Here is a 24,315-nt window from a genome sequence, read left to right as displayed (position 1 = left end):
GGAGAACTGGGTCTGTGCTTCCAGTTCCATGTGAAGGAAATTCTCCCGCCATCTCCTAGAGGCTTTACTCTAGGAGTGGCTCCGGGCTGGTACCTGCTGTCCTCCCACACAGGGCTGGGAAAACCCTCCTGCTTGGACTCAGGCGACTCTCAGCATGCCTGGTCCAGGGCAGCACTTTTTCTTAATGTGAAAAGAATTTTCCTTCAGTGAGTGGATAGATCCTCAAAAGGCACATCACATTTATTATGTGACGATGGTCGTTTGTAACCAGAAAACGTAACGGTGGCTGATAAAGTTAAAGAAATGTGAGTGGAAAATACCCTGAGACTGAGACAAGAACCCATGGGCCCACTGGCCCCTAGCATCCCAGTGCTGCCCCATCCCTCCCTCCTTTGGCACGGGGCCCAGAGGGCGAGACTCTGGGTCAGCAGTGTGGGTGGGCAGGAGCTGGCTGGGAAGGGACGGTGGGCTCAGGTGCCCTTGGCCAACCAGGAAGCCTGTTCCATGCACTTTTTCCTGGGAGCTGGTCACAGAGGACGCGGCTCTCTCTGGCACACCCTGGTGCTGCGTGGGCCTGCGTGGGCCTGCGTGGGCCTGCGTGGGCCTACATAGGCTTGCAGTAGCCTTGGAGGCTGCTCGGGGCAGCCAGGACGTCACGCGCTCACCCCCTGGACACCAGGCCGCGTCTAGCAGGTTCTGTTTGGTTCTAAAGGAGCTTAGAGGTGGTTTGTCACAGCCGGCACCCAGGCCCTCCCTCCTGTGTGCACGAGGGTCTCCATCGTGTCTGCACAGTCACAGCAGCCGCGGCTCACAGGCACTGTACGTGGTGCCAGGCGGGGGCCACGTGTGGCACTGAGGCCCTTCACGTGTGGTAAACCGATAACCGCACGGCAGGGCGGTGCGATTGACGTCCCCGTTGTGCAGGTCGGAGCTTGAGGCATGGAAAGGTCACTGCCGGTGAGTGGCAGAGCTGGGATCTGGCTCCTGAGCGCATGTTGAGCAGTGTCCCCAGGGTGGTGCCTGGGCCAGGGCAGCCAGGCCCCTCAGGGAAGAACACAGGCCAGGACCTGGTGGGGCGCAACCCACAGGGCCGCGAGGGCCTGGGAGGGTGTGTGGCATACTGCCCACGGATGCAGTCGCAAAGGGGTGTGGGCTGCCACCCCTCGGGACACCTCGATGCCCACGCTCTACCCCCCTCCCCGGCTTTCAAACCCTGCACCCATACTCCCCACTCCCCTAAACCCCCTGCTCAACCAAGGGCACTCCACCACCCACACTTCTTTGCCTGGCTTCCCCTTCCCCCTCACTGGGACCCCGAGATCCTTTGGGGCCCAGCCTGGTAAGTGGGAACAAAGAAACCGTTCCTTACACAGCCCCTGTCCAGGCTGGGCTCCCGGCTGCACTGAGAGCTTGGCCAACACTTGCTGCCCCACTGCTTGGGGCAGCCCTTCTGCTGTTACCTCGGGCAGCAAATGAGTTTTCTTAGTAGACAATACACCCCAGAGGGCAGGAGCTGGGCCCGCATGCCCTGGAACGCTTCCGTGGCATCCCTGCAGCTGGCCTTCCAGCAGATCCTGGCCTTAGAACCCCATTAGTCCTCTCCAGGCACTGATGGTCAGGCCTGCCTCTTCTGTCACTGCAGGATCACCATCCATTTCGTTATTCACGGCGCACGTCCTCCCAAGGTCCGTAGACCTCGCTTATGTCTGGGTGTGAAGCATTTGCTACCCAAGCCTTGCGTGGGAAATTTATGGGTCAGGGTGTTAGAGGAATCTGCGCAGGAAGAGCCTAAGGGGCCGTGAGCAGCAGGGATGTCTGAGGGTGAGTGGGCTGTGAGAATGGACAGCCCTCCTGCTCACCAGGGAGGCCTGGGGCTGCACCGTGAGCCTGATCGAGGTGCCCCCAGCCCGTCCTTCCTGGGTGAGCCCATCACTCGTGCCTGCACGTGAGTTGCAGATGTACTAGAAGAGCAGGTGCAGAGTGAGCTTGGGCCGACGCCTGCCTGTTCTATTTGGTGTACAGTAGCCTGGTGGATAGATTCGTTGTTCATTTCCAGAACTTTGATTTGGTCCTTGTTAAAATGGGCCTGTTCTCTTTCCCATTACCTACTTTTGGGCATTAATTATTTTATATGTGTTTATGGATAATTCTGTTTTCTCAAGTCTCAGCTTGCTGTTGGTTGTGCCTGACGACTCTCGGGAACTCTTTTCCGTGTGTTTTATCATTTTGCACTGTGCGTTCACCTTCAGCGTATGTGTGGAGGGGGAGGGCAGGCAGGCGTGGCTGCCCAGCTGGGTCGCGGCTGCCCTGCTCCCTTGCGGATGCATCACCTCACGAGGATGGTGAATTGTCTTCAAGGTCACCCTTGGGCGGAGCGTGCCGTGCCGCACAAGACCCAGCTGTGTGTGGAGGGTGGGGGTGGGCGTAGAGGGAATTTCATTGAGGCCACGACCTCTGGACTCCCGGAACTGATGGCTCCCTCTTCCTCTCAGGCCTCGGTTTCCTCCTTTCCCGCGAGCCCAGCCCTGCCTGTTAAGTTTGATGCAGCACCTCGGCCTCTTCGAGGTAGGTTCTGGCTAACTAGTCTGCCAGCACCCTATTATCATGGTCCCAGAAGGCTGACTGTCCCCCACGGTTGGCCACCGCATGTGGCCGGTCCGCAGCACCCTCTGGAGGCGACTCAGCTGGACCCCTCCTCGGCTCCCCGTCCGCCCCATCTTCTCTGAAGGGGTGGGGGAGCCTCTAGTGACCGTCCTCCTGGTGCCGCTGGACCCCTCCCCGGCTCCCCGTCCGCCACGTCTTTCCTGAAGGGGTGGGGGAGCCTTTGGTGACCGTCCTCCTGGTGCCGCCCGTTCTGGGAACCATCAGGGGACCTACAAGTCCTCCCTGCCATCTGTGCTCGGGGCCCCTTTCCCTCCGGGTCGCCCCGGCCCGGCCCTGTGCCCCAAGCCAGCCCTGCCGGAGCCCCACGCGGCCCAGCCCGCAGCCCCGTTTCAGCCCCCCCACTCGAAAACCAGAAACATGCCAGACTCCCGTCCCTCCGCGCCCCCGGTCCCCGGCTTCTGCCCCCGAACGCCCAGGCATGAGGCCCGGGGGCCCCCGACTCGTGAGCAGCCGTCAGCCTGGCGCCTCCCCTGCTGCTGCCTCCAGAGCCCCCGACTGTCTCCATGCTATGTCAGAAGTTAATTCACAGTGAGGTGCTGAACTGTACACTCATTTTCCCGGTTTTCCAGAACTTTAAACTCTTTGGGGCCAGAATGAGAGTTCGGCATTTGGCATGTCGCCTCATCCTTGCGGCTCCTCCCTGTGGGGGGGTACAGAGTGGTCACTGTGCTGGGAAGAGTGACCCCGAGTTGTCATTGCAGGTGAAAACCAGGTCAGCCTTTCCTTAGTTCAGTGCTTCTGGAAGCCATGCCTTTTACTCTAAATTGCTTTTTCCTTCAACAGAAGCCGTGGTGTGAAATGAGGATTGTCCCTACGGAGCGGGTTGTGTGGGGGGAGAATTCTCGGGCCAGCTTCGGGTCTCTCTGCAAGTCAGGAACCCCCACCCATTTCCTCAGTGCTCCGTGCTTGCTGGGGCGTAGCCCAAGCAGTGGCACAGCTGTACCCCGGCCTGTCCTTCCTGAACCCCGTGTGCCTGGCTGGCCTCCCTCGCCCCGCCACGCCACGACCCACTGTCCGCATCACCTCGGGAGCGGCTGAGCGGCCCCTCAGATCTGCTGTAAGGAGCAGGCTGCCTTCCCCAAAGCTAACAGAGCCCCCCAGCTCCGAGGCAAGTCTCTGGCTTCTTCCACGCCAGCGGGGACGCCTCTAGGGGAGTTCTGGCTGCGGGATGCTCTGGTCTCTAGGTAGGGAGCAAAGGAAACATGGAGCCGGTTTCCAAGGACACCTGCCCCTGTGGCTTGGCCAGGGGGGCTGCTGCTCCGCCCCCCCCCCCCCCCCACAACAAGGGTCATGTCTGGGCTGTCCCTGCACAAGGCGCTGCGGCCCAGGGCTTCACCCCCTCGCGGCCTCTTGGGACTGAGCCGGAAACTGCCGGCAGCGCTTTCACGCTCAGAGACTACCCGTCCCCGCTGTGGCGCGGGCACAGCCGATGGGGGTGGCACGTACGGCTTTCTTGGCCTTTCTGGCAGTTCCCCACATTCTTCGTGTTGAGGAAATATTTCACTTGCAGATTCCCAGTTACCCTGGGAGGTTTGGAAAGCAAGTCTGGCCGTGGATTGAGTAGAGCAGAGCGGGTCCTGCCTAACATCTAGCGGACACCCAGTGATAACAGTTATACGCAGTTTGTGTTTACGGCTCCTGGAAGATGGAACTCCTCCCTGTGAACCGTCCTTAAAGCAGGCCTGGCACGCGCCGGGCCCCATGGCCCCTTGGCAGGCCCACGGGCGGCCTGCACTGTCCTGGGGACAACGGCAGCAGCACAGCCCCGGCTCGGGCCCCCTCCTGGGCCTGCCCTGCTGGTGGGCGGGAGAAGTGGGGGCCTCCTGGGCCTGCTGCTCACCAGGCTGCAGGGATTGGGCAGGGGCAGCCCCCCACTGCCCCCTCACTAGGTGGCTCCTGCAGGGGCCAGGACCTGGAGTGCCTGGGAACCCAGAGCAGAGCCCGGGCAGCGGCTCGGGCCCCTGGGACCCCCGAGGTCCTGGAGTGTGTGGTGGGGTTAGGAGGTGGGGGCCGGGGCCTGGCACTGCTGCTGTGTTTGTTGTGGCCGTGGCCAGGCTGGTCCACCAGGCCCTGCGGGGCCCTGGGCTCCAGCCTTCCCCTGCTCCCCACACTGAGCCTGCAGGCCTGTGGCTGCCCCAGGCTGCAGGCCGCATGCCTCACAGGCCCACGTGGGGCGCCCGGGGCAGCCTTGGGGCCGTGGCTGGAACCAAGCCTGGTCTGCAGCATCCCCCTCAGCAAGGGGTGGGGGCCGGCTCATGCTCCCCTGACTGCACCCTGACACCCTGACGCATCTTCCCCCTGCAGCCTCTTCGAGCACTACTGCTACTCGCGGGGCGGCATGCGCCACAGCTCCTACACCTGCATCTGCGGCAGGTAAGTGGCACCCTGGACCCAAGGCCCCTTCCCTGTTGGCGGGTGGGGTCGGTCATGGGGAAGGCGAGGTGGTCCACAAGGCAGGCTCCCCCACAGCGCCCAGCTGCCGCAGCTGGGAGGTCGCTCTGCCCCCCGTCCCCCTCTTGTGCAGGAGTCAAGCTCAGGGAGCCGAGATGACCTCTGCTGCTGGCCTGGTGCTGGGTGAAGAGGGGGAGCCCGGCCACCCCCAGAGGCATTGAAGAGGGCTATGGCCCGTCTGCAGGGGGTTGCTGTCAGGGAGGCGTGAACGTGACCAGCCTGGGAGCTGGGCAGGGAAGCGGGCCCTGGGCGGCTGCTCCTTGCCCACCCAGCCTCACCCCCTCCACACCAGCTCCCAGAGCGTGAGGGGACTGGGCTGTGGCCACAGGCTATGTCAGCGCATGAGGCTGTGGTTGTGTGTCCGTGGCCTGGTAGCACTACACATGGCTTATGTCCAGCCACTCTCATGTGGGTTATGGTGTGTGGCTTTGTATCCCTGGAGACACAGGATGGGACACAGCCACAGGTGTGCATGTCGTGGTCTGCATGCCTCCCTTTGTGTGTCTTGCACATGGCCTGTTGTGGCTGTGATGGTCTGGGTGGGTTTGCATGGCTGTGTCACTGTAGGCGTGGCTGCACGTGGCTCCCTGGCTAGCTGTATCTGTATATGGCACATGTGGCCCCTGGGGCGTGTGTACTTGTGTATGTGTGTGTTACCATGGGAATGTCTGCATGGCCTTGCCACGGCTGTGCGTGTGGTGTGTGTGGTGGGGCTGGGGCTCTGGGTGGGTATGTCCGTGTGGGTGTCACTGTGGCACATCTGCTGGGGCACACCGTGGCTGTGGCAGCCGCCTCGTCACCAGGCGTCCCCCCTGCCCCCAGGACAGAGCAGCTCTGCTGCTGCTCACAGCAGGGAGCATGAATAAAACATGTGCTCATCGCAGTCCTTGGAAACGCTCTTCTCTGGTGGATAGAGAGAAAAATCATTATTTCTACTTTTATGATTCCTGAGACTCCCGAATGGGGCTATAAATATTACACCCAGGTGGGTTTTTTCCTTTGGACAGACTTGAAAGTCCTTTTTTTCTTAAAGGCATCGCTTGTGAGGGGAGCTCTCCCGAGCCCCCGGTCCCTTGGGCCCCAGGCTCCCAGGCAGCTCGTGAGGCACCGCAGGTCCTGCGGAGCTCACCCTTCTCGCCTGCGCCCCCTGGAGCGGGGCTGCCCCCCTACCTTGCCCCTCTGCAGGCCCTTCCTCCCCACATCCGTTCTTTGCACACCCCGCCCCGTCCTGGAGGGCTCTGGTCTTGCCCTCCCCAGCCCAGGGCCACCCACTTGAGCAGGCCTTGCCACTGGGGCAGCTGCCAGGGATGCCCCCAGAGCCGGGGACCAGGGGCGCAGGGGTTCAGGGGTGCAGGGGTGCAGGGCCACTGGGCCAGCTGCCTGGGCCTCTGCTGGAGGTGGAGGGTCCTGCCTTCAGGGGGCTGTGGCCTCTGGTGCCAGGCCCTCTGGGACCTGCCGGCTGAGGCCAGCAATGGACCCCCCACTCTTGCGCCCGCAGTGGCGAGAACTCCGCTGTGCTGCACTACGGCCACGCCGGGGCCCCCAACGACCGCACGATCCACGATGGAGACATGTGGTGAGTGACACGCCAGTGCCGCCCCCCGTCCAGCTCTGGGTGGGGGCAGTGGGTTGGGGGGTGGACACCTCGAGGTGGCCCGAGACCGACCGGGGCAAGGCCCAGCCTGCTCCGCCCACGCCGCCTGCCCCGCGTGGCACCCACTCACCAGGGCCGCACCCAGCCCGGAGGCGCCAAGAGTGGGCGGGGCCTTGTCCCCGACGGGGCCATGGGACGGTGGCCTCAGAGGAGGGCCTGGATGTCCCCCAGCGCCTGCCCCCTGCCCTCTCCACGCCCCCAGCACCTCAGTGTGGAGCAGGAAAGACCCCAGGCCCAACCACCTCTGACACCCGCCAGCCTCGGCCACGGGCCCCTTGGCGAGGGTCAGTGCAGGACCCGTCTGCTGGTAGGGCTTCCGGAACACTGGTGTGCTCAGCCCCTCGTGGGGGTGGTGACCAGGCCGATGCGGGCAGGCGCCCCGGCCGCCCGCCAGGGGCCGACTGTCCCGCTCATAGCCCCCTGCTGCCACGGCAGGCTGGATCACCGCCCCCCCCGCCCGCCGCTGCTCTGGGCCCGGGAGGGGTCTCAGCCCCCTCCTTGGGGGCAGCCCTCCCCCCGCCCTCATCAGGACCATCCCAGGCGGCGCTGGACCGCCGAGAGGTCACTGCTGGGCTCATAGGTTTGGCCGCTCGCCGCCCGGGACCACCTGTTTTGCTGGGGTCTCAACCAGCGGCCTGGCGGGCGCCCCACCCAGTTCCCCGGTGCCTTTCTTCCTGTGGCTGACACACCTGGACGTGGCGGCCCTGAACCCTGCCGCCAGGCCTCTGCTGGCTTCCTCTGCCATCACCCTGGTCTGCTCACTGCCAGGGCCGGAGTCCCCATGATGGCCTGCTCCACTGACCCTGCCGGGCTCGCCCGCTGGGAGCCGGCCTGCCAGCCCACGTCCACAGAGGGGCCAAGCACACGGGCACAGACCTGAGGCCGTCGCTGCCAAGTACTGCAGGAACATGTCCTGCCCACAGGGCTCAAGGGCACTGGCCACGGTCACTCCACTTCCCCTAAATCAGTAGGTAACATGAGGGTGAGAGCCCAGCTCAGCCTTCTGGAAGGGAACAAAACCACTTGCTCCATCTCTGGGCCTCAGTCCACGCACCTGTGAGTGGAGAGCGCACGTGGCAGCAGAAGGGACGTGCTCGGAACCCCGCCGCTGAGCCGGGAGCCCTCCCCCACCCTGGTCTGAGGCAGCCAGGACCAGCAGGCGGGAGCGCGCCAGAAGCCGCCCCATCGCCGAGCACTGGGCCTCGGCACCCCCACCCCCACCCCGTGCCCATTTGTGCCGCAGGCTGCCGACCGGCAGAGCCTGGGCCGGAGTTGGGAGCACAGGGCCCTCCTGTAGGCCCGGGGTGTGCAGCGACCACAACAGGCATGGATTTGCTCACCTCCTTCCCACCGTTGTCCTCCGAGGTGGCTGTGCTGTCCCCAGCCGAAAGGTGGAGGGAACTGAGACTCCAGGTGGGGAGGGCCTGGCTGCCTCAGACCAGGGTGCGAGGGCGGGCCCTCCAGGCCACCACCCTGCCCCTGGGGGCCCCAGTGAGACACTTGGCCTCCCCCTGGAACCTTCCTTAGTGCTCCCTGGCCCATCCCGACTGGACTAGCAGGACAGGACGTGGGAGTCCAGTCCCGAGACGGAGGCACCTCCTGTCCCGGGTCAGCTCCGGTTGGCTGGAGGGCCCTGTCCAGGCCCAGCAGCAGTGAGCTTTTGTCCTGCAGGAGCTCAGCACAGAAGCAGCTGTGTCTTCTGTCTGCCCCAAAGGGTCCACACCCCGTTGGAGCGGTGCCGGCCATCCTTCTGGGATGCCCTGGTGGGGCGCGGTGCACCCCAGGCCCTCACATGTGGTGGCGCAGGTACAGCGGCCTCCGCCCCCCTGGGCAGCACGTGGCCCCCCACCCCCTCGTCACAGCCATGGGCACGAGAGTGGACCCGCTGTTCATGCCAAGCCCAAACTGGAGCTTTTGTTTTTCTAGCACCAACTTTGAAATGTAGCCAGTAGAATAATGATGGGTTTATTATAGCCAATTTATTATGTAGCATTTAGTACAACATGTTTAGTTGATTACTGGGACTGCCAGATTGCTGGCGGCATTTAGAATCCATTGTTTTATTGAAATTGATCCGCCGAGCCCCTACTGTGTTCGGTAAATAACAAATCACGCTGTTATCCCAACATAAAAGTCACAGCACTTCATCAGAAGATAGGAAACCGCAACCCGAGCAGAGTGCCGCTCTCCGCCCACAGCCGAGGTCCCCCCGAGTGGCGTGTGTCTTCCGCAGTGTCCGTCTGGGCGGCAGGCCATGATCTCGGTCCTGCTGTGTTGGATTAAGATGTCCCGGAAATATGTGAACATCTCAGTGGGGCTGTTGGCGGGGCGGGGGGGTGGAGCTGATCCAGAACAGCCAGACCCTGGAACCTGTCACTGAAGGAGGGGGAGACCAGGGCATCTCTGTCCCAGACGCCCATACGTGCCTAGGGAGACTGAGGGAGGCCAGGTTCAAAGCTCTGTCCTCCCCTCCCTCACTGCGGGGCCTCTTCCCAGCCTCAGTTTCTCCACCAGTGAGTGGGGATTTTCAGAGCAAGCGCCTCACCCTGAGGAGGGGTCACCGAGAAGTGCCACGTGCAGACGGGCCCACGGGTTCTCCCTCGGGCCGCACTTGGCTGGCCAAGAACCAGAAGGAGCGTTTTGAGGCCGCTCTTCCCACCGAGCCGGCGGCCCCGGGGGCCCTGTTCTCTGGGCTCGCCCCTGCCCCAGCCCTCCATGGATCTGAGGGTGAGGCTTGACTCGGTATGTCCTCACGTCCTTGGTGCTCCCCCTGCCAGCTTGCTTCAGAGCCTCAGGGCTTTTGTGGGTTGCCTTCAGCTTTTATTTTTCAGGCAGGCAGGCCTTCCAAAACAGGGTTACGAAAGGACGGTGCACTTGGCGAATTCCTGTCCTTTTAGCATGCTCACACAAAGGGCAGCGGCCAGGGTGTTCCGAGGCCCTGCCCAAGCCTGAGGCCCCTGCAGACCCCTCCCTGCTACCTGCCCTGAGCAGGTGGGTGTCAGCACAGGTGTGGCTGGGACTTACCCCCCTGCCCCTTATCCGGTCTGCTCCCCAGCCCCCAGAACCAGCCTGTGCACCTGAAACTAGAGTCCCCAGGCCAGGCGGAGGTTCCCCGGGGCTGGCGAGCTTGCCCACGGGCCACCAGGGGGCGCCGCCATCCACGTTTCCATCGGCTGGGAAGCGCTGCGCCTAAAGGTGGACCCTCTCTTGGGCTGGGCTCCAGGTCTGACGCTGCCTCGCGGTCCCTCTGCCACCCGGACCCATCAGCAGTCTCACCCCGCAGGGCAGAGGTGGGAGGGGAGGTGCCTCCAGGGGGCTCTGCCTCTGGCAGTAGCTCGGGCGGTCCTGCTCTCCTGCCTCCTCCCTGACTGCGGGCGGGGAGGGAGCCTGGGGGCTAGGGTTTGGGACCCCTCTCCTCCAGCCGGGCCAAGGCTGTCCCAGGCCGGGGGTCTAGCCACAGGCAGGAGGTGGCTGGTGGACGGGGAGCCAGACTTCCCTGCGATGGCCGGAGGAGGGCAGCCTTGTGTGTTCTCAAGTGGCCCGGGACGAAGGACAGGCCTGTCCCAGCCCCGCTGCCCAGGAGCCAGGGTCTTCTCCCCCGCTCCTTCCCCGTTGTGGGACTCGGGCCCCACGGGTCTCCCTCCACGGGCAGCCGCCAGCCTGAGGCCCCCACTCACACGTGCCCTGCCCTGCTGACCAGCCCCGGTGGGGACCCAGCGCACGGCCGCCAGAGCCTGGCTTCTCTGCCCAGAGAAATGCGACTACGGAGTGCACCCCTGGGAACTTGAGGACGCCCTGAACTCCTGCAGGCGCCCTCGCTGCCTGGAGCCAGCACTCGCAGAGTCCCCTCGCCCGCTGCCCCAGATCTGCCATCCTTCCCGCCAACCGATGAGAGGCGCGTGGTCTCTTCCCCGCCTGGCCACCGTTTTTCTGCCACCAGGGCCGTTACCAGCCGGCTCCTTCCTGCTCCTCCTGGCGAGTTAGTTCCCTGTTAACGCAGCACAGTTGGTGTGGATGGCGCCTGCACCTGACCCGCTCAGCAGGCCCGCCCCTCCCTCCCCCCCAGCCCTGGCCGCTGGGTCGCGAGCAGCAGCCACTGTCTCTGCCCCAGACGTGGCCCTCCTGGCCCCTGCAGGCGGCGGGGTGCCCGCAGCTCAGCCAGGGCCTCAGCAGTCCCCTGGGGGTCCAGGCGCTGAGACGGGCTGACTCTGCCTCTCCTGGGTGCCTGTCGGTCTGACACGAGCCTGGCACCTGCACTGCAGCCCCCTGGAGGGGCCCTGAGCCTCTGCCCCATGGCCAGGCAGGAGGCCTGATGGCCCAGGGGGCTTTGGCACACATGAGTCCCCCCAAGGCCTGCTCCTGCTGCCAGACCCGCCAGACCCTGCGCTCACTCACCCCTGGGCTGTTTCCTCTGAGGTGACACTTGTTTGCCACCAGCCAGCCCCACCCTGAGGATTTTGTGGTCTCAAGGATGTGCCCCATCCTCAGAGCCAGAGAAAGCTCTCAGGGGTCAGCCATCTGCCCAGCCCCTGTCGCAGCCTCCGGCGTTCCAGCCCCTTTAGAAGCACCCAGCACACCCACCGTGGATCTGCCCAGGGTGTATACCAGTCGCCCTTAGTGTGCATTTCCCATCCACTCTGTTAATTTATGCTTCTTGGTCACCACCCACTCTGCTGATCTCAGGACCCACAGTTTGATAAATGTGGCTCCAGACGGCCTGGGTGCCAGCAGACATCACGGGACACTGGTGACCAAAAAAGTGAAATGAGGCATGTGCTGTGCACATGACGCCGACGCACGCCCTCCCCCGCCAGAGGCCACTGCCCGACCCGGCCCGGGCCCGCCGCGCTGCCCTGGAGCAAGCCCCGGGCGGGGGCCGTGTCCCACCCACACCAGGCCAGCACCGTGCTGGGGCCGCTGCCTGCAGCACCCTCTCTGGAGTGGCAGTGACGCTTCTCTCTAGGCCCACAGTGGACCCGGCGCACATGGCCGCCAGTGTAGCTGCTCACCCAGGCTGTGCTGGCTCCAAGCACCCCGGAAAGTGTTGCTGGGCCCAGACCCCCCCAGAAGCAGCTGGGCCGAGAAGGCATTGGGAGGGGCACAGAGGCACTGGAGAGGGTGTGCTTGGTGTTGGGGCAGCCCCGAGGGCTCAGAGTGGTGACCTCTGCCCTGCAGGGCGTGTCTGGAACACGGTGCTCAGCGGCAGCTGGCCCATGTGCCAGGGACACCAGGGCTCCAGCCTTATCTGGAAGGGCTGCCCCCCACGGCTAAGGAACTACAAGTAGCGTCTAGTCCTCCCTTCCTGTCCCATCAAGGTCGGAAGAGAAGCCGGAGTCTCCTGCTGCTCAGAGACCCCCCAGCCTGTCCTGGACATAGCCTGGGGGTTGCAGGGTGGGGTCTGAAGGCTCTTGCAATCCGGGTCGACCTAGGCACACACACGTGTGCATGCGTGCGTGTGTGTGTATGTATGTGGAGTTGTCGCCCTGGGGTGAGAAGTGGCTAATACTCAGCGATTTATGTGCAACCGCTGAGTCCAGAATGGCCCTCGCGTAAACACTGCAGCATTTCCGCCAAACCTTTCCCAAGCCCCCTGTCGCTGGCCGAGCGTCTCATGGGCCCCCTGCCCGTGGCTGGCTGGTCCTCACAGGGGCCACGGGAGCTGAGGGGGGCCTGGGGAAGGTCTGGGTGGGCTAGTGGTGGCAGGTAGCCCGGGCCTGAACCAGCCCAGGAGGAGCCAGCGGAAGACAGAACTCTCCTCCCTGCCAGGAATTGACCCCGATGAGCGCATGTAAGTACGAGGAGCCAGCGTCTTACGGGGAGATGTGTAACGTCCCCCAGATGTCTTGGATTATCACACATCCACTCGGCCAGAGATGGCAGTGTCCCTGGGGGGCTCCCCAGGCAGCCGGGAAGGAGGGAGCCAGAGCATGACCGAATCCTCCACTGTCGGTTTGCTTTCAGAAGACAGAGGAAGAGAACACAGAGAAGCTGGAGGGAGATGATTTACAAAGAGATGGCTGCGGGCCCTGGATTCCAGGATGGCTCGGCTCTGAGTTAACTTACACACGCAGAAACTCCGAGAGGTTTTTTTTTTTTGTCTTTTTTTTAAGGCAGAAAAAGATAGGGAACTGAGAGAACGAAAATAGACTGGAGCCCCATGCCCAAGAGTCGCGGGGCAGGATGGATGGCCGGCTGGCTGGGTGTACACTTCCTTTTCCAGAAAGTGGGTGATTGTAAAACAGAAAGCCCGGTTGGAGTCTAGAAACTGGATGTAAAAGCCAGGCCGGCCAAGAGCTGGAAGCCCGAGCGCCCACCCGCTCACGTTCTTCCTGTCTTTGGAGGAGGGTCAGGAGAACTTGGTTCAGTGTCCTGCCCTGCGCTGGAGAAGAGTCTGGATTTGACCATTCCAGATGCCTCTGGCGCTTAGCACACTCTGGTGGGTGCTCGCTGGGGCTTCCTTTTTTTAACTAGTTCGATTTCTGTTTTTCTTTGAGGAAAGCAGAGTCCAGGAGAACTTTCTGCCCAGGGTGCCGCTGCTAGCCAGCCTCTGGTGTGGTGCCCCCAGGAGTCTGGCCCCCATGCCCCCGGCTCTGTCCTGCCTGCTCAGACCCTTCCTGTGTGTTCCTTTCGGTGTGAGGCAACAGGGGGACCCCATTCTCCTGGACAGCTTGGGGGGGACTGGGCCCCCGCACCAGCTGGACTCGCCCTCCAGGCAGCCGCAGGCCTGGATACCCCCTTGCCTCGGGCCTCCTGGGGAGCGGCCGCCGGGGCGTGGCTGCTCAGGGCCGAGCCCTGTGTCACTGTCCTCTGCGGGTGCAGGGCTTGGGTGGGTCACTCGGGGCCCAGGGTACCCCAGAGCCTGCACTTTGACCCGCCTGTGACGGCTCCTCCCCCAGCCCTTCGAGAGAGCCTCTGAGGTGTTATCTGGACACTGCTCGTGGTATTTTGCAATCAGAAAAGACAGATTAGAGGGTGCCCAGCTGGGCACTTCAGGTTCCAGCCAAGTGCCTGGGGATCCTGAGTGCTCGAGGTTTGCCTTTAAAACTCTTCCCTTGAAGCCACTGCCACTGCCACCTCCTGCAGGGGTCCCACAGGCTGGGGTTCCACAGGCAGGCATGCCGGCAGTGGGAATGGTTGTTGGCGGCTGTTTGGAGTCTGGGTTGGGTGGGAGACCCTGTGCAGGAAGGTGCCGCTCAGGCCTGGGCTCAGGTTCACCAGGGTCTCTGGACCGCAGCGAGCCAAGGGGAGTAACCCAAAGCTGCCCAGGAGCTGGGCGCCCCCTCAGGACCCCCAGGCTCGGCGGCCACCTGCCCTGGGATGCGCCCAGCGCCGGGGCCGGTATCTTAGCCTGTTTTGTCACTGTCAGCTTTGTGATTTGGCTGTGACCCCCTGACGGGGCTGGGGACTCTGGCTGACTGTCCCCAGGAGCTGAGGTGGGGCGGGACAGAGAAGGGTATATGTCCATCCTGCTGCCCCGCCCTGTCTGCCCGGGCGACCCAGTGCTGAAGGCGCTGCTTCAGCCGTAGCCGTGACAGCCTCCCCGTCCTGTCTCGTTCCACTCGCGGCCCTTGACCAAGGGGCCCTTGTGCGGGACAGGCAGCGGGGGCGTGGGTGGGACCCACCCGGCTGCACGAGGGGCCCCATCGCGGGGCTACTCGCTCCCTCCCCGCCTGCCTCCACCTCTGCTGGTCCCGGGTCCCCAGCTCAAGGCCTCCCCCAACCACGGGGCCCCTCCTGGGGCTCTGCCACCAGTACCTGACGTCCACCCGCGCCAGGCGGGGGGAGGCCGTGGGGCGGCAGTGGTGCCACCCGCTCACCCGCCCTCCCACCCTCTCCTCGTAGTCTCTTCGACATGGGCGGCGAGTATTACTGCTTCGCTTCCGACATCACGTGCTCGTTTCCCGCCAACGGCAAGTTCACCGCGGACCAGAAGGCCATCTACGAGGCGGTGCTGCGGAGCTGCCGTGCCGTCATGAGCGCCATGAAGCCAGGTGCGGGGCCTGCGGGAGGTCCCCCAGCAAGGGCGGGGGGCAGCCATGCAGCAGGGCCTGCATTCTGTGACATCAGTCGCCCCCTGCCAGCCCCATTCTCGGCCCAAAAGACAGGATGGCCAGGGCCCGGGGTGCCCCAGCAGTCCCAGCACTCCAGGATGGGGGCTGGCACCAGGCCGGCTCAGCCCGGAATCGGGGCTCTCGGCGCCAGGGCAGCCCACGGCCCGCCTGGCTTTCCCCACCTGTGCACCCTCTCCCGGCGCTGGCCCCTCCAGGGAGGGCTCGGCCAGCTCTGGACACCCGTGTCCAGGAGGAGGTTCGAGCCCGCGGTGCCCCTGCTGGCTCTGCAACCCTGGACAGAGGCTCTTCCGTCAGATGGCGTTGCGCAGGGCTTGTGGACACGGAGCTGAGCCACCTGCGCGCCTCGGGTGCCTAATGGCACCTGCGCCTCAGCTCCACGGGGGTCCCCTCGTGGCCCTGCTGCCGAGTGCGGACTGGCCCGCGGCTCTTCCCTCCCAGCAGCCCAGCCGTCAGTGTCGTGCTTCCACCTTGGCTTCCTTCTCCGCCGTGTCCTCCTGGGGGTGGGTCACCTCCCACCCACAGCGGTGATGGCCCCCCAGGGCAGGCGGAGGAGGTGCCCTCGAGGCCACGTTGGCGGCGGCACCTCTGGGCGTCCCACGTTCTCCCCTATCGCCACCCTAGTAGGTGGCCACGCTGCTCCCTGGAGACCCCCTGGCCTTCACTCCACAGCGCTGGGAGGGGCGGGTTTGGGGAACACTGTGGGGCAGCAGCTGAGGCTCAAGCCCCAGGCCCAGCTTTTGGTTTCTTCTGCCCTTGGTTGACAAGACGTTTCTAGCAGTGAAGACAGGTCCCCAAGACGTCACCTCTGCCTGGAGGGGAGGGTGCAGGGACTTGGCGTGTCCTGTTCCTCCTTCAGGCTTTCCAGGGCTTTCTGAGGCAGCCACCCGCAGGCCCTGGCAGCTTTGCGGGGCCTGGCCCTGGCGGGCGTTGGGCTCCTGGTGACCGCCGGCCGTGTCCTGGTGGTCCACGTGGCCGTGCCCTGTGCCCGTCCTGGAATCCAGCTGATCCAGCTGGTGCACTCCTGCCTTCTGCCTCTCCCAGGCCACCTGTGCCACCTGTGCCACCCGCATCAAGGTGCCTGTCGGTTCTGCATCTCGGGTACTAAGTAGCAGAGGTGGACAAAAACAAGTCAGGTCCCCAGGCACCGTCACAACCCAATAAATGGGAAAGGCGGGTCTGGGTGGGACCAGCGCCAAGGCGGCATGGCAGTTGAGGAGCTGAGACGAGTGGGGGTGGGAAGCCCGAGGCCGGAGTCGGCTGGCCAGGGCCCGCCGGGGTCACGTGGGCTCAGGCACCGTCTTCACCCTGGGCCACTCGGTGAGCAGCAGAGAGAGAACACCTGATGTTGGCCTTGCTCAGGTCGTGGGCCCCCGCCTCCCCAGCTGTGCAGGCCTGGAGAGAAGCGGGCAGGACCCCGCAGGCAGCTTCCCTCCCGGATGCCTGTGCACCTGGCTTCATCTCCAGAATGCAGCTGACCCCGAGAGACCGGGCCCAGGCCCAGCCGGGTGCCTCGGGCTCCTCGCCCACGAGATGGGCCAGCAGCAGTACCACCCATCAGGAAGGCTGAGGCTGCAGGGCCCAGGCTTGTTACGGCCACGAGGGGTGGGGTGGACGAGTCAGGGGTCTCTCTAGTACTTGGAGTTGGTGAGTCAAGGCTGCAGGGCATCGGGGAACCTGGCTTGACCAGGCTCTGCATTTGTGGAGTTCAGGGGCAGCAGCGTGTTAGCCTCTCATCCCTCCGGGGAACCTTTTTCAACAGCCACCACCACCAGAACCCCAATCCTGAGCCCAGAACCAGTGTGGTCTCTTGTGGGCCCAGCCTCAATGGCTCAGTGTTCGACTCAACAGCCGCCTGTGGCCCACGGCCCGTGGCGATGTGTCACGGGGGATGCCGGACAAGCGCTGCTGTCGAAGGGTCCTCGCAAGTCAGTTTCAGAGGAGGGAGAGCGTGAGCAAGCCTTCCTGGAGCCCCCGCTGAGGAGCCATGGCCATGCCGGGGGGCTCCAGCCCCAGCCCCACTGGTCCAACAGGAGTTTAATGAGCAAACGGGGGCCAGGAACTTGCTGTGCCCCCAGGAGGAGGAGGAAGGGCAGGAGCAGAGAGGAAGCCTTCAAGTAAACGAGCTCCCAGGTGACGGAGCCGATGCCATCTGCCCAGCTTAGCGGCTGCAGGGGGAGTCGGTGTCTTGTGCAGAGTTGTGTGGGGCGAGAAAGCAGCAGCCGCCTCTAGAAGTGTTCATACAGGGTGGCGTGGAGGCGGGCACTGCAGGCTGAGCTGCTGTGCCTCCTGTGGAGGGGAGAGGGCCGTGAGAGCTGTCCAGTCCAGGAGCAGGTGTGGAAGCAGGGGCTCCGTGGTCCTGGTATGCCCAGACCACGTGAACGCATCACACCTGCTCAATTCAGCATCAAGGAATTAGTCACCCGAGGAGCACCGCCTCCTCTTTCCTTATACCCAGCAGGAGGAGTTTTTGCTCAATTCTAAAGCCTGTAAGTACTATAGATGCAAGGAAAGTTGTTGGCCAGTGAACAGTGGTTATTCCCCCAGGGTCCCCAGGCATGGCCCTTCCTGTGGAAGCCGAGCAGCCCTTCCCACCGAGGCCTCTACTGGCACAGCCCCACGCCCTGTCCCAGCGTAAAGGCCCCTGCTGTGTGGGTCCAGCTCCTGGGCCAAGACACATGACTGCTTCCCACCACCTTCCAGGGAGGCGGGAATAGATGAGCCAGGAAAACACACCAAGATGCCCCGGGGCGAGGCCAAAGCTCCTCCAGCACACTGGCCCTGGCGCACAGTCCCCCAGCCCCTGGGCAGAGGACGAGGGCACCTCGTGGTTGTCAGGACACTGGGGACAGCAAGCTGAGCGTGCTGGACGGGAGTGCTAACTGGCAGGAGTCCACACGAGGTGGGCAGTGCACTCAGCTGCCACGGCTGGGAAGATGGCCCCACTGTGGCCAGTCCTGGGAGCTGAACTCCACAGCCACCAGGAGAACCCCAGGTGTGGGGAGGGCCTCCATGCAGGGCAGGTGGGCGGCCCACCCTTAGGGCCCCCCGTCTCCATGGCTGGGGGTGCCGATATCCATGGCCACCATGGAGCACAGCAGTGGGCAGGGTTACTGCTGAGAAGGCCAGCAAAGCAGGCAGGGTGGGGCGGGCCCTGGGGCAGGCGCCCAGCACCGGCCACCCACCGTGGGGCCCTCCTGGTCCCTTCAGTGCTACCCACCCTGTACTCTGGGCCGATAAGCACCCATGCCTAGTGCAGCCTTGTGCCTACTTCCCAGCCCTCAGGCACAGCCCCTCTCCCTCCTTTCCCACTTGGCCACCCTACCTCCCTTGCCCCAGGCTGCAGGCCCCATCTTTTCTGCTCCACCTGGCCCCACCCCAAGGACCCTCCCTGAGTGGCACGCCCCGCCCCAAGCAGTGCAGACTGTCCATTGAGCAGCCCGGGGCACCTCTCCTCTCGGATCTGTGGCTGTAGGCACGTCACAGCCTGTGAGTGACACCTCTTTGTTGCATGCCCAGCCTGTGTGGCTGTGTGCCTGACCCCAATCCCAGCCTTCCCTGGTCTCGGGCCAGGGGCAAGGGGCCAAGGGGCTGCACTGCCTGCCCCGCCTCATCCATAGGGATAGGTGCAGAATGCGGGGCCCGAGCAAACAGGAGGCAGGGGCCGCAGCGCCCCCACCACAGGTGGCAGGACCCAGACAGTGGCAGGGACTGGCTGTAGGTATGGGTCTTTGTCTGCCCTCCCAGCCCAAGATCCCCTCCATGCCGCAGAACACGCAGGATGGCGGGTGAGCTCCAGCCCCCACTGGCCCCCGTTGGCTCCTCGGGGTTCTCAGCCCAGCTCGGTTGAGGTGTGGGGGACGATGTGTCCCCAGAAGTCAGCCATGCTTGCCTCCACATCGAGGCCGGCAGCCAGAGCAGCTACCCTGCTCTTCTGCAGGCGAGGGGGTCCCCAAGGCCTTGGCAGCTGTGGGGGTCTGCCTGTCCCCGCTGCCGGCCGGGGCAGACCGGAGGCCCCCACGCTGTGCCAGCACAGCCTGACAGGCGGCCCCCTGCAGCCCGCGGCCCATGGCCCAGGACCCCAGCCCTGGCGTTTCCTCCTGCACCCCCAGGGCTGGCGTACTTCCCCTCCCTGAGGCCCCTGACAGCTCCGATGAAACGAGCTTTGTCTGGAAGTGCTGGAAGGATGCAGCCCGTGCAGCCCTTTGCTGCCTCCCCAGCTTGGCGCCGGGCCTCCGTAGCCCCTCAGGGCTGTCACTCTGGGCAGGCAGCCTCCAGGCTGTGATGGATGCTGCAGAGGCTTAAGGGGCCAGTCCAGGCCACAGGCTCCAGGCCCCTCCGGAGTGGGTGCTGCAGGGGGATGGATGAGAGGTCCTGGGGGGCACAGAACACTGGCCGGGGAGCTGGGGCTGCTGCCAAGGCATTTGGGGCCTGGGCACCAGGCTCGTTTTCTGAGCCCAACAATGCCATGTGGCAGATCGTGGGGTCCAACCCAGAGGTTGTCCTGCCCACCCTGGGGTCTGATTGTGCCAAGCAGGCGGTAAGAGGCACCATGGCCACATCCTGGGCTCGTGGACTCCCAACACTGGCTTTAAGAGAGGACTTTGAGGGAAGCTGGGAGCCCCGCTCACCCCATAGGTGGTGTCTACCAGGTACGGAGCTGGGCACAGGCCCTGCTATCCCCAGGCACAGGGGGCCATAAGTAAGCCCCAGCTGTGCCATGGTGAGCACTGGCAACACAGGGCAGGGCAGTCAGGGAGGGCTTCCTGGAGAAGGTGCCCCTTCACAGGGGCCCATGGGAAGAGTAAACAGCAGGCAGCAAGCACACAGTAGGGCCTGCCCTCAGACTGCTGGCCCGTCAGGCCCCTGCAAACCCAGAAGTGGGTGCACAATGAGGCTGGAGAGGGAGGCCAGGCCAAGGCCCCGGCTGCGTCCTTGGGACTGCGGGGTCAGTGGCAGTGTTTGCTTTCGGTCCACCCCACATCCTGAAGAGGTGGCCCTGGCTTCTGAGCTGTGTGCAGGATGGAAGGGAGGGGGAGGGCTGCAAGAGGGGACAGGTTCAAGAGGGGACCTTTAGGGGAAGCGGGGACAAGAGTCGGTACTTGCTGGAAGTGTGAGTGCAGAGGGATGGCGCTGGGTCTAGCTACGCCGCGTCGTCCCGGGGGCAACGGGCGTGGGCAGGGCAAACAGGCCTCGGTGTGGGCGCGCCGGGACGTGTGGGCCAGCGGGCTGCTGGAGTGGGAGGGCTCGGGGTCTGAGGACCCGCTCACGCAGTTAGGGACCCCCGCTGCCTGGCCGCGGGTGTAGTACGCACCGTCAGGGCCAGGCACGGGGGCCAAGTTGCTGGAGGCGTCATCACTGTCATAGCCCTAACCGCACGCAGGCGGGAACACCCGCTCACTCGCAGCCAAGAGGCGGTGTGTGCAGCCTTTCCTGAGGGCGCGCGGGCAAGGATGGCTCCAGGCGCCGTGGGGGCCGCCAGGGCCCGACGCCGGGCGCCGGGCCGGCTCCTGCAGGGGCCCGAGGACAGGAGGGGGTTGAGCTGCCACCGCCCCTGTGATTTATACCTGGTCCCCTCTGCCGAAACCAGGCCAGGGCCACAGCCCACTGACGGAACTGCCAGGGCTGAACTCAACGCAGCGCTTCCCGGGCTCCCGTTCAGCAACTGGAAGGGGCCCCTGTCCGGGAGAAGCGTAAGGCAGTCTGCCAGACCTGACCAGGGGCACCCGGGGTGCAGGGTGTTTGGGGAGGCCCTTTGGAGGCGTGCCCCTGAGCGGGAGCACGCTTTCTTGCAGTCAGGTGCGGACTCCTCACCATGGACCAGGCCCCGGGTGAGCTGCTAGCCCCAACCCCAGAACCCTCGATTCTGGCGGGAGGCCCAAGAAGCCAGTAAGCAGAACTGTTTGAGGCCGGAAAGTGCCACGAGGAAAGAATGGGGGCAGTGGGGAGAGAGGGGCTGGGAGGTCTCTCCAAGGCGGTGACAGCTTTGATGCTGAGACCCCAAGGCCAAGGGTTTGCCGGTGAAGACCAGGGAAGAGTGGCCGGGCAGAGGTCCCAGCAAAGGGTCTGCCGTTTCAGGAACAGAAAGGTGGTGGCCTGGTGTGGAGGACGCTGCGGGGGGCAAGGTGGGGATGTCGGGTGGGCCAGGTTGGGTCTCACGGGCAGGCTGCGTTTGGGCCCTGGGAACATAAGGAAAATGAAGTGCTGAGCACAGGTCTGGCATGTCACTGTGATAAAACAGTGGCAGAGGCCACTGTTCAGGGCTGCTGCCCCCAGCCACATGGTACATGCCAGAGACTGTGCAGCCAGCATCGTGGGTGTGTCCAGGTCACACGTGGCCTGGATTCCAGGAAGGCCAGGCCATGAGAGCCGCCCCCACCCAGTCTGCCCAGGGGGTTTCACACACCCAGGAAGCCCCTTCGGTCTTCACAGGCTGGGGCCAGCAGAGCAAGTTTGCAGTGGGGGCCCTACATAGAAAAGGACTCTGGACTCCATGAGGGCCTCTGTAGGCAGGCTGGGCCTCTTCCCGCGCCCTCTGCCTCCCATGCCCAGGGGCCTGGGCCCTGCTGTGAGTGGCCAGGTACCCCCCACCCCTCCACTTGCTCAGAGCCCAAATCTTGGGGTGCAAGAGGTAGAGTGCAGCTTTAACTGGCTTGAGACCCCAACTGTGTGTCCCCAACCTCCCCAGGCAGAGAAGGGAACAAGCAAGTGTCTGAGGGGTGCCGGTCTGTCTCCTGGGTGGATTCCCACTCCTGGCCCCCACTCACCCCGAGCCTGTGCCTGCCCTCTGCTGGCAGGAACTCAGAGTGCCAAGCCCAGCCCCTGGGGACCTGACCCTCACTCAGCCCTGGGTCAGACAGGAGCCCGCAGTGCTCCCCAGGTAGCTGCACCCTGCAGTGATGGGGTGGGGAGGGCACAGACTGGCTCAGCTAGGACAGCGCATGGCAGGGAGGGTTCCTGGGCTGCTCCACCAGGGAGGGCACAGCACCTTGCATCCGCATGTGGAACCCCCTTGGAGTGGCAGGAACCTGGGGGAAGCCCCCTCGAAGAGAGGCTGCAGTGGGGACCCCAGAGCCTGGGGGCAGGACAGGAGCAGCCCCAGGGGATAGCTACTCCTAGAGGGTAGAAGGTAGCTCCAAGGTCCTGTGCTGCAGCTCCAAGGGCCCGAGGGGCCAGGCAGGGCTGGAGGCTGGCTCTGGGCTTAGGCCCCTGCACCCCCCAGAGCCCTGTGGCCCCAGAAGCTCTGCTTAGGGAGATTCCTGCTGTGACCCTTGCCCCAGAGACATGGTGCAATGAGGCACTGATAAGCACCCTGGGGTTCAGACGCCTGGGAGAGCGTGGGGATCCTCACAGTGACAACCCAAAAGGCTATGCCAGCTGCACCTTCACCCCAGAAACCTTTGTCCCTTACAAACTGCTCGAAAGGTGTCTCAGCCAAGCTCTGGTGTACAGGGTGCCCCCAGCCCCAGCTTCTCCTTTGCCCCACAGCAGCAAAAGCCAGGCCTGAGGCTCGGGCCCAGGCTCACTGAGGTTACTCTTTTGCCACTGTTGGGGGGCACGTGCTTTTCCCTCGGGTTGCCCAGAGGTGAAGCTGGTCTGGGGTGAACTTGGCATGAGCTGGGCCCTGGCCATGGGTGACAGGAGCCCATCCCTGGGGCAGAATGGATGAGAAGAAGGGGCTCGTGCTTTGCCTGGGAGCCCAGCACAGAGGGCCACCCTGGGGCACCAGACACCTTGCCAGAACCCCTGCCCTTCACGTTAAAGCCTCCCGGCCCCTGCCCTGGAGCCCTGGCTGGACCACCTGTCTCCACCGCTCACCGCAGCCCCCCTCTGAACCATAGGTGTCTGGTGGCCTGACATGCACCGGCTGGCTGACCGCATCCACCTGGAGGAGCTGGCCCGCATTGGCATCCTGAGGGGCAGCGTGGACGCCATGGTCCAAGCCCACCTGGGAGCCGTGTTCATGCCTCATGGGCTCGGCCATTTCCTGGGCATTGACGTCCACGACGTGGGCGGCTACCCTGAGGTCAGTGTGGACATGCTGGCCAGAGCAGCTGGCCTGGGGGCTCCACCGAGCCAGCCCTCCCTGGGATGGAGTGGGCTCTGGGGGCTGGAGGGTGATAGCATGGGGCAGGTGTGCCCTGTGGTCACGGTGAGGGAGGGATGGTGAGGGCCCGGCACCACCCACTGTCCCTCCTCCTCCACCCCCATCAGTTCCTGGCCTGAGGCAGGGGTGGACCCTGAGTGCCTCTTCTGTGGCTGCCTCCACAGACCTGGGCTGGAGACGGGTGCTCTCTGAGCACTGGGCCCTGCCCTGAGAATAGTAGGTGGTCAGCGCACAGAGTGGGGGGAGCCCTGAAGCCAGGCTGGGACCAGGACTGCACCCCTCACGTCCTCCTGCATCTGGGCTTCATTCAGACGGGAGTGAGGGGGATCCCCGGTCCTTGCAGAGAATGGCTGACCCTGCCCAGCCGCCCCTGCAGCCTCCTGGTCTCCAGCCTCCAGGGCAAGCTTCTGGGGGTATCTCCGGACGGACGAGGCCTCCCCTCTGCCTCTCCTCCTGGCTGGCTGATCCCAGAAGGGCCCACCCAGGGGGTGCTAGCAGGCAGGTGGCTGCAGCCTCTCCGGGCCCTGTGGGTGGGGGTGAGTCCGTCCCTCTGCCTGGCCTGCTGCCCACAGTGCAGGGGGTGGATTATGCAAGCAGCATGCGCCCTGGGCCCCACTGCCGGTTGGCCAAGACACAGCTTGGCCTGCTGGCTGCAGGGTATTTTGAAAGCACTAGGACAATTTTGGGGGGAAAAATTGCTCAAGAGAAGCATTATTATTCAATTATTTTTTTTCTCAAGTGTAAACAGTTAAATTTGGAGAAACAAAATCAGTTTTAATTTCCTAATTTCTCTCCCTCACATTGTATGCAGGGAGCCAAGAGCAGAGCCTTCCAGACATTGTTAACTAAGGTTCATTATTCATTAGTCGCCACAGCACTTTTTTTCCACCAGAGAAAATTGGCAGCAAACTGTTTTCATCTTTTCCAGTAAGCAGCCTTTTGTGCTCGTAGAGTCTATTCTTCTGACAGATAAACACTGTGGAATTAAAAAAAAAAAAAAAGGCTTTTCCTATGAAAGTCATTTGTTTCACTTCAGGCCTATGGGCACATCTGGGTCTCCTCTACCGACCCAGTCAAGTCAAGGCCTCGTCAAGTCCTCAGCCCAGCAGAGGCTGGCACAGGTAGAGTGTGGGCAGGTTGTCCACCCAGGGCTCAAGCTCCTGGGTCTAGGGGCTCTGGCTGGAGGGCAGCCCCCCCGCCACCAGCCTGGAGGGCTGCTGCCTGTCCCTGGTGCTCAGGAGGGGGAATGACCCGTGCCCTCCCCTGCCCCCAGCAGTCCTGCTCCGGCAGAGTAGCCTGCCTGCCCCACTGACACACGGGGCAGCAGGGCAGGGGCAGACAGGAACTGAGGACTGACAGGAACAGAGGCA

The 24,315-nt window shown here is 64.0% G+C and overlaps 1 protein-coding gene across 1 annotated transcript in view; it reads left to right on the top strand.

The window, feature by feature from the left end:
* Positions 1-24,315, top strand: part of PEPD (peptidase D) — a 116,427-nt gene that overhangs the window by 89,451 nt on the left and 2,661 nt on the right. The window contains exons 10-13 of the mRNA XM_058280121.2: positions 4,969-5,037; positions 6,614-6,691; positions 14,612-14,760; positions 22,680-22,864. Of these exons, the coding sequence (XP_058136104.1) occupies positions 4,969-5,037; positions 6,614-6,691; positions 14,612-14,760; positions 22,680-22,864 (481 nt within the window). The remainder of the gene's footprint in view (positions 1-4,968; positions 5,038-6,613; positions 6,692-14,611; positions 14,761-22,679; positions 22,865-24,315) is intronic.

The sequence above is a fragment of the Dasypus novemcinctus genome, chromosome 18 (genome assembly GCF_030445035.2).
Source record: "Dasypus novemcinctus isolate mDasNov1 chromosome 18, mDasNov1.1.hap2, whole genome shotgun sequence".
Taxonomy (NCBI): domain Eukaryota; kingdom Metazoa; phylum Chordata; class Mammalia; order Cingulata; family Dasypodidae; genus Dasypus; species Dasypus novemcinctus.
The sequence above is the reverse complement of the archived record's forward strand: the minus strand, read 5'-3'. Positions and strand labels throughout refer to the sequence as shown.